The 9,322-nt window shown below is 43.3% G+C and overlaps 1 protein-coding gene across 1 annotated transcript; it reads right to left on the minus strand.

Moving 5' to 3' along the window:
* Positions 1-3,787: 3,787 nt before the first annotated feature.
* Positions 3,788-4,854, minus strand: LOC140931847 (uncharacterized). The gene has a single exon (XM_073381567.1). The coding sequence runs from the start codon at positions 4,781-4,783 to the stop codon at positions 3,788-3,790; it is 996 nt and encodes a 331-aa protein (XP_073237668.1). The 5' UTR covers positions 4,784-4,854.
* Between the last annotated feature and the right edge of the window lie 4,468 nt (positions 4,855-9,322).

Below are 9,322 nucleotides of genomic sequence, written 5' to 3' on the forward strand. Positions count from 1 at the left end.
CCTGTCCCCGAAACACAGACATTCCACATCTCCTTAGGGAACGTAGGGTGTGAAGTACATTTTTCTTGAATTCATATAGCATAACCTGGAAATATTACAGTATGACACATTTTGAAGACATTAACACTCTCGCATGATGGAGCCGTGGGTCCTCTGACAATACATGTACACTGTAGGATAGCGACAGAACTTCGAAAGATGTGAAAGCCATGCATGTGTACCACACACCTATAAATGTTCATTCCACTGAACTAATACACCCCAGTTTTGCTGTTTTGTCTTAGGTTTTGTGTTCATTTGAAATAAAAACATTGTGATTTTGAGGGCACAGTTTTTTAGAAAGAAACAAGTGCCCCCTCCCTCTCAAATAACTACTCCCCTTTTGTCTCCGAAAATTGGTACGTGCCACAGGCACTGTAGTATTGCTAATGCGCCACCGAGGCTAATAGTCTAGTCAAACACGAGCACTACTTCGTTCGCCGCTACACTACAGAAACACTCCTTCAACTAGTCACATGACCCCAGACTTCCTGCGCTGGGGAAGTCCCAGATGTACACTACATCCCTCCCTCTCTTCACTTGCAAAGTCTCACTACTACTAAGTAACATGAAAATGTCAACAGTGTCTTTTAAAGGTACAATTGATACAAATTAACACTTCCGTAGGCACAGCCTTATTAAAGCTGCCACTGTCATAGCAAAGTAACTGTCCCCCTCAGGTGGTAACATGGTCACTAAGTCTCTCGGGCGGTCGGGTCACTCGCCCTGATCTCCTTGGTAACAGCTGCTCCTGATTTGGACCATCAGCTGGACTAGCCCCTCCTCCTGTCTCCAAACTGGGTGTGGTTTCTTGTCCTAATGGGTGCTCATTAGGTACTGCTACAGGACCTGCAGGCTGCTGCTCCTGGGGCTTTCTGTCCGGAATCACAAATCGCTTGACATGTTGAATATTACGCCTGTACTCTGCGCCTTGGGGTGACTTCAGCTGGACCTGATCCCCATAGCGAGCCGTTACTTGGTATGGCTCTTTTTCATAGTGTGAAGACAGCTTATTCTCCTTCCTCTTCTCCAGCAACATAAGGTCTCCCCCCTGTACACACTTCTCTGCTGCATGGTGTCTCTTGTCAGCATAATCTGCACCTATCTGCTTCTTTTCCGCATCACTATCTCTGGTTTGCTGATATCCCAGCTCTTCAGACTCCTCCAAATCAGCAACCTCTGGCAATTAAGTAGACATTTTCCTCCCACAAAGTAACTCAGCGGGACTCCTGCCGGTAGTTGTGTGTGGGGTGGAGCGGTATGCCAGGAGGAACTTGTTCAACTCCAACCTCCAGTCTCTTCCCTCAGCATGGGCAACTCTCATTGCTTTCAAAAGAGAACTATTTTGCCGTTCAACCTCTCCATTTGCTCTCGGCCATAGTGGGGTGGTCAGCCTGTGCTTAATGCCCATCTCATCCAGATACTCCTCCATTTCAGCAGACACGAGGTTGGGTCTGTTGTCTGATCTCAAGGTACTCGGTACTCCATATCTAGAGAACTGTCTGTCTACACACTTAATTATCGCTTCTGAACTGCTGGACTTAATGACGTCAACCTCCACCCATCGGCTTAAATAATCCACTAGGACCAGCAAAGACTCTCCTGTTGGCATAGGGCCCAGTAGGTCCAACGCTAGGTCCTGCCACGGTCTCTCAGGCATCCTGGTTGTCTTCACTAGTGGAGGCACTGTCGCCTTTGTCACAAGCTGGCGCCCATAACACTCTTGGCACTTTTGTTCTGCATCTTTATCAACACCTGGCCACCACACCTTAGATCTCAGGCGCTCCTTCATCTTCACCACCCCCTGGTGTCCCTCAAGTGCAAGTTCTAAGACCCTCTTCCTCAAAATGTTAGGAATCACGATTCTAGTTCCACGCAGGATGACTTGGCCAATATAGGTAAGTTCGTTACGTACCCACACATATGGCTTTGGAGCTGTCTCCCAGTTCCCACTTATAAGACAACTTCGCACTGCTTGCAAATCATCATCCTCAGCTGAGGCACTCTCAATCTCTTGAATCTTTAGGGCTATAGGTACGGCACTGAGAGCAACCATTCGAACGTGCTCATCATCATATCGATATTTCTCTGAAGTGGGGATCTTCGTCAGACGTGATAGGGCATCTGCAATGTTGTCTTGGGACTTGACACAGCATACGTTGTAATTGTACGGTTGCAGTCTTAGCACCCAGCGCTCGATGCGTGCAGATGGTTTGGATCCTCTTGAGTAGATCACTTTCAATGCTTCGTGGTCCGTGACTAAATCGAAGGTTGGTAGCCCAAGCAGGTAAAGGTTAAAACGTTCACAGGCCCACACGAGAGCTAGTGCCTCCTTTTCAGTTTGGCTGTACCTCCTTTCGACACTGCTGAGACTTCTGCTGGCGTAACAAACAACTCGGCTCTCTCCATTCTTGTCCTGGACCAGAACAGCTCCTAACCCCACGGGGCTTGCATCAGCTATCACTCGCGTGTGTGCATCTTTGTCAAAATAAGCTAGCACAGGCGCACTAGCTAATTGCTTTTTCAGTTCTTGAAAGGATGTCTCCTGCTTACTGCTCCAAACAAAGGGTACTCCCTTCCTGGAAATTGCTCTTAGAGGCTCGGCGACAGTTGCAAGATTAGGAATAAATCTTGCACTAAAGACAACCATACCAAGGAAGCTCCTCACTTCCGTTGCAGTAGATGGGCGGTTTGCCTCCAACACTGCACGTACCTTCTCTTCTGTTGGGCCGACGCCATACTTTGACACTAACACCCCCATAAAGACTACCTTGTCCATTCTGAATTGGCATTTTTCAAGGTTGAGGGTGAGGTTCTTCTCTGCTAATCTCTGTATCAATCTATATAGATTCCTGTCATGCTCCTCATTGTTCTCACCATGTACTATCAGGTCATCTGCAATATTCTGGACACCACCAATGTCTGAGACCACTTGTCTGATTATCTGCTGATATTTCTCAGGGGCAGAGTTTACTCCAAAACTTAGTCGCTTGTACCTGAACAACCCCTCATGTGTGGCAAACGTGGTTATGTCTCTTGATTCCTCATCCAACTCGATCTGATGAAATCCTAGGCGAAGATCTAATTTTGAAAACACTCTGCCACCGTTAAGATTTTCCAACACTTCGTCAACAGTTGGGATGGGTATCCGCTCCCGGATAATAGCCTGATTTGCTTTACGCATGTCCACACAAAGCCTGATATCCCCCGAAGCTTTGGGCGCAACTACTACTGGACTCACCCACGAGGTCGGCCCATCTACCCGTTCAACTATGTCCATAGCAATGAGTTCTTCCACCTTTGCAGTTACTTTCTCTCGTAGTGCAAATGGGACACGCCGTGGCTTTTGAGCAATCAGTGTCACCTCCGGGTCGACATGTAATTTAAACTTGTAGTCCTTCAGCTTGCCCACACCATCAAAAACCTTTGGATGCTTAGCCTGAAGAATTGTGGCGAGATCCTCCCCATCCACATTACACGCACCCTCAACATCTGCACCCAGCCCAATCCGAAGTAAACCCAAAGCCTTTGAAGTCGTATGACCCAACAGACACCTCCCTTTCTCAATCACCACAAATTGTGAATTCACTGTCGTACCACCCACCGAAATCTCAGCTGAAAAATGACCAATCACCTCCAGTTTTCCCCCACCATATGCATAAAACCGGTTATGACACTCCTCCACCTCTGCATTAAGGCCTCGCGCCTTAAGTTCATGGTACTCATCTAGCCCCATAAGATTGCCCACTTAACCAGTGTCAATGAGTACCTGTGTAGTAACACCACTGACACTAACTTCTAACACAGGTTGTTTACAACTAGTTGAATTACATGTTTCGTCCTGATTCTCAGACACGTTGAATGCAAAAGCACAGTCCTCCTCATTATCAGATGCTTCTTGATCCCCGACAAAATTTGCATTGTGACGTGAACGTCCACTAGAAACTCTCTCTCGCTCACTTGTTTTATCTCTCGCTTTATAACCATCACCCTCTCTCCGACAACATAAAGCGAAATGACCATACCTTGCACACTTGCTACATTTTCTTCCTTTTGCTGGACAGTTGCTATCCCTGGCTAAATGACCTTCTCTCCCACAATTGTAGCACTTCCTACCCTTCTCACCCTGCCAATCTTGTCTTCCCCTAACTGCATTGACATCGTCGCCTTCTACTTGCCGTAGGCTTGTTGACATGTTGGTCGCTTGTCTCCCAGCTGCTTCCCAAGCACGAGCTTTATTGAGGGCTTCTTCCAGCGTAATATTTCTATGCTCCAACAGCTTCCTTTTCAACTCGAAATTCGTCAGCTTCTCAATCAACTGGTCCCGCAAATGGTCGTTCAAACCCGCCCCGAAATCACAATGTCGTGCTTGTTTTCGCAACCGAACTATGAATTGGTCAGCGGTCTCCCCTTCCCTTTGTGTAAGTTGACGAAAAACATGTCGCTCGTAGGGAATGTTCTCCTCGACTCGAAAGTAATAATCCAATTTGCGAATAGCGATTTTGTAAACATTGTCACCACTCTCCGGAATAGGACCAGGATCTTGTAAATCTTCAAAGATATCCTGTACATCCATACCAGCAAAATGTAAGAGTAATGAGGTCTTCTTACGAACATTATCGATGCCCTTTCCTTCGGCAAAGTATTCAAACGCACGCTTCCATTTACGCCATCGCTCCGCCACTTGTGAAGCAGGACCGGTCAAATCCAACGGCAGTAAGGCCTTTTCACTCATTGGAACCATCCTCGTCGCCAATGTAGTATTGCTAATGCGCCACCGAGGCTAATAGTCTAGTCAAACACGAGCACTACTTCGTTTGCAGCTACACTACAGAAACACTCCTTCAACTAGTCACATGACCCCAGACTTCCTGCGCTGGGGAAGTCCCGGATGTACACTACAGGCACCATTACATTCAAGCATTTATGGCATCTGCATTGTTTTCAGGTTTCAAGTTTCAGCTTTGAATAAAAGATGAGACCCTTCCTTCAGCAGTTCATTGCTGTAAAGGGTACCAAGGTTAACTTTGTTTGACAGTTTATTTAAAAATATATATGTGTAAGAAATTATTGAAACCTGAAGTTAACCTTGAAAATGCACACACACTTATTGACACTCGCTGTAACTTAGCGTTTGGTAGTTTATGTACTTCATAAACTGCTAGTCAATCCTTCACGCAAAGCAGATTTCCTTGAAACTTACATTTTGGCAGGTTAAGAAGGGTACCCTTATGTGCCTATTTGTATTTCTTTGCTTCAAAGGGTACAACAGTAACAATTATTATTACCTTTTTTGTTAAATAAATTCAGACAGAGGATATTACACTGCAACAATTATAGTACTTTTGAATCGGACAGCTCAAGAGAGATTAAAAAGAAAATAAAAAATTTACATCAATCAATCAATCAATCAATCAACAACTTTATTTAAGTGTCTAGTCTTCTAGCTTGCCGTCAGGCCTACTAATCGGGGACACTACTTAAATAACTTATTAATAAGAAATATATATACATAATACTATAAGCCAATAAGATTTAACTATTCTAAAAACTACTTAAAAGATACACGATATTCAATATGCTTCGAAAATACACCTATGTAATAAATAAGAAAAAACTATATATACAATTTCATAATATATCAACTCTACCAGTTATGATATTTCCTGTTTATGAATTATGAGTCACACAGGTGGCACCCTTTGCATGCGTTACATATATAAGCATATATCAGTTTAAGGTGACTGTTAAGATGTAGCTCTAGCGTTTGCTTGTGTTGCTATGGATACAAACCTGATGCGATCTTGGCAATTCGCAAACACAATGTTTCTGCAGATTGAAAACCAAGATGGGAAGTTCCAGGGTAGTACTCAGAGAGTGGTGTTCCAGAAATATTACTACGGCCAGTAATTCCAAGATTTTGCTTAGCGAACTCCCTGTGTTTTTCTTTGCTAAGGGCTTTTACTTGAAGTTCACTTTGGAATTTAGTCTCTCTTCAACGGTCCAAACTGGACATGTACATACTAAGGCCCGTTTACACGACCGAAAAAATTGGAACGGCCCGGATAAAAAGACGAACGGCTCCGACAAAATTCGACGTGTAAACGGTACTTGACCCGTTGCAGTTGTATCCGTTCCGTTCCTAAAAAGGTCCGTAAGCGACTATGGACCCCTTTCGGAACCGATAAAAAACGGTTCCGTACCCACATTTTTGTTTTCTTTTCAACGTGTAAACGCTCGCCCTTTTTTCGGTACCGTTCTATTACGTTTTTTATGAGCCCGTGGTGCCCCACGTCAGTTGTTTAGCGTACGTCACATGGGTGTTGGAAGAAGAAACTGGAAAGTATTCTTCGACACTCGAAAGCTAGCATACCACTGGTCGTCCGAGTAAGTGCTGTATGTAAGATCAAACCAAGCGCTTGTTCTTGGAATTTGCCAGAAGCTCCTTTCGACTGTGAAGTGCGATACAAGGGCTGTTAATAGGAGAACCGTAAGCCTTGTTTTTCTCCTAATTCGGTACATTTTCTCAGAAGAACTTTGACGAATCGCACGCGCTGTCAAACGTGAATTTCATGTTCTCTTCTTTAGAAGAAACCAGAAAAGTGCTTGTAAACCTGCATCCATGATTGTCGGAGATACGCACAGTCTACTGTATGTATAAGAGCATATGAACAACTAATCGAAGCAGTTTTATTTAATTATCGCGGGCTCTATCGTTACCGGTCTCGAAGAAAACAACGTGTAAACAGTCTAGTACCCGTTCCAAGGGGCTCTCACGTACCGTGCCTTTTTCTGTCGGGCACATTACAGAATTTGTACGTGTAAACAGGAGATTTCGTCTGGAACCGGTACTTGTTTCTAACCGAGCCGTTTCTTCTCTTTTAACGTGTAAACGGGCCTCTAGTTTCATATCTCCCAACTGACTTTGGTGTTCTGGGGCTTCAGGGATTGGGTACGAGGATTTTGCAGAAGAATTACCCATTGAAGACCTCCTTTCCTTTAAACCATCACCACAGCTCCTGCGGACAATTTTAATTTCCTCCCCACTTAATGGATGTTTAATTGTTTCCAGTTCTTTCAGCTGATCAAAAACTGCCCCTGCACATTTTTTCACTGTGTCATAATCATCACCTCCCAACCACAAAGCAACCGTCAACACTGTGCTCAGTAAATTATAAGGCTCAATAATCTTCACTCGGACACTGGTCTCTCCAGTGAAATGGCGAGATCATTTCAGCCAGGGGAAACTATCAGTGTAATCCATAATAATAATAGTGTCATTTGGTGCTGTTATAGCACTTTGCACACCTGCTTGACGAAGAAAAAGTGTTATGTATTTTTCAACATCAACATAGCCCACAGCTACCTCGCCAAATTCGTCAAATTTTAACCCAACCTTTTCAAGTGATTCTTGAGTGTATCACTGAGTTTACCGAAAATGTCTTCCTTGCTGAGAATAGGGTTGATTCCCAGGACTTTTTCCAGCTTTTCCCCCCACTTGTTTCTTAAAACGTCGTGTGTGTCTTTTTGGTTAATGCCAAATTCGCCAACAATACCACAAGAAAAATCTTTGAAGGCAGGATAATAGGTTTTAAAAACCAATGGCATGGGGAATCCTCGAAAAAGGGATCCATTGTCTTGTTTCAACAACCATTCACAACAATTACTTTTGTTGTCGAGAACAAAGTCAATAAATTTCTGCTTCGGGTTTTGCAAGGTACAAGGTAAGGATGTCCCTGAGTAAAAGAAAGTTACAAGTTCCGGAAAACGGAGACAAATTTGCTCTCCAAAAGTGACCAACTTCTGAAATACTTCCCCAGAGGAGGAGCTTCCTTGTAAAAAAAAGTCAACACGCGGCACAACTTTGGTGACTCTGGGAAGAGTGAATTATTCTGAAATTTCTTCATCAGTCAAATGTGACATCGGCTCACGAACTCTTTGTCTCCTCGAATAAGGCTGTTCTCCACTTAAAAACGTCTCGCTTATCTCCTTTGTTGAAATTCGCTTGTGTGAATTATTTAAAGATTCCGGTTTATGTGTCAGATACAGCGGAAAGTGCTCATTTAAACTTTTTTTGGTTTTATAAAATTTTGCGCAGTTCGGAGATGGACAATGCAAGCAGATGAGCGTCTAAAGTTGAACAACATTTTCTTTTTCCTGTAGTACAAAAGCCATGCTCGGGCTGTACTGTATTTGCAATTTAGCGACCAAACATCAAAAGGGTTTTTAAATGGCATAGTTTGCAACACTGCTTTGAAAAACCCACCAAAAATGTGCCACCTGCGACAAAGTAGATTGAGTTGAGCGAGCGTTTGATCAAACTCAACTTTCCTTGTGTTCGCTAACACAATCAGAATATAAAAAAAATCTGACTAAACAGCGACACACAAGAAACAACGATTAACACGATATCTTTAATACTACCTAAACATACAATAAATACCGTTAATAGAACATAACAGTACAAAACAAGGTGAGAAATTATCTTCATGCTTACAAGTTGGAATCCATGATTCGAAATTGCACTTTTCACACATCTCTTTCTTTTGAGTTTAAAACCAACCTGCTGCTCCATGAGACTTTTCATCCGTTCATATAAATACTTCCTATATTTCTGGTACCATTTAGAGTTCTATGCGCGGAATAAGGTTGGAAAGAACCCAAAATTCTTCGATGAACAATACTCGCACTACATTTGACACACATGGTAGACAAAAACAAAACTTGCGAATGCGCACGCGCTGTTTCATGGGATACGGCATTAAAATTTTTCTCCCCAGCCCACCGCCATAACGTCCTCAGATCGCCTAGAAGTATGTATTTATCAAATCACCATGTCCAACTGATAGACATTCTATTTAAAGCTACCTTAAATTTGGATTCAAGTTGCTCTTTGCCCAGGCGTGTGAAGACAATTGTCGTATTGACATGAAAGTTCTTGGTGCTCTCAATCATTTCTTCTTGTTCAGTCGACTCCTCTTCCTTTTCAGGGCTTGAAATACCAATCTCTGCAAGGACACAGTCTTCTTCCTCTGAGTTGTCTTCTGATTCCCTTCTGAGTGAATCAGAAGACGACTGATTGTTGCTCTTCCCATCCTCCTCTCTCTCAATGCTTTTAGCAAGTTCTTGGATGACATTTTCTTTAATTGCTTCCAACTTTGCTTTTTTTGTTCTATATTTTCCAAGGTTATGGTGTGCTATGTACTTATCTAACTCGACTACTTTTAATTGTGAAAGGCTCCTCTCATGAAACATTCCTTCCCAGTCATAGTCTTTGTATGTC

The sequence above is a fragment of the Porites lutea genome, chromosome 3, assembly GCF_958299795.1.
Source record: "Porites lutea chromosome 3, jaPorLute2.1, whole genome shotgun sequence".
Taxonomy (NCBI): Eukaryota; Metazoa; Cnidaria; class Anthozoa; order Scleractinia; family Poritidae; genus Porites; species Porites lutea.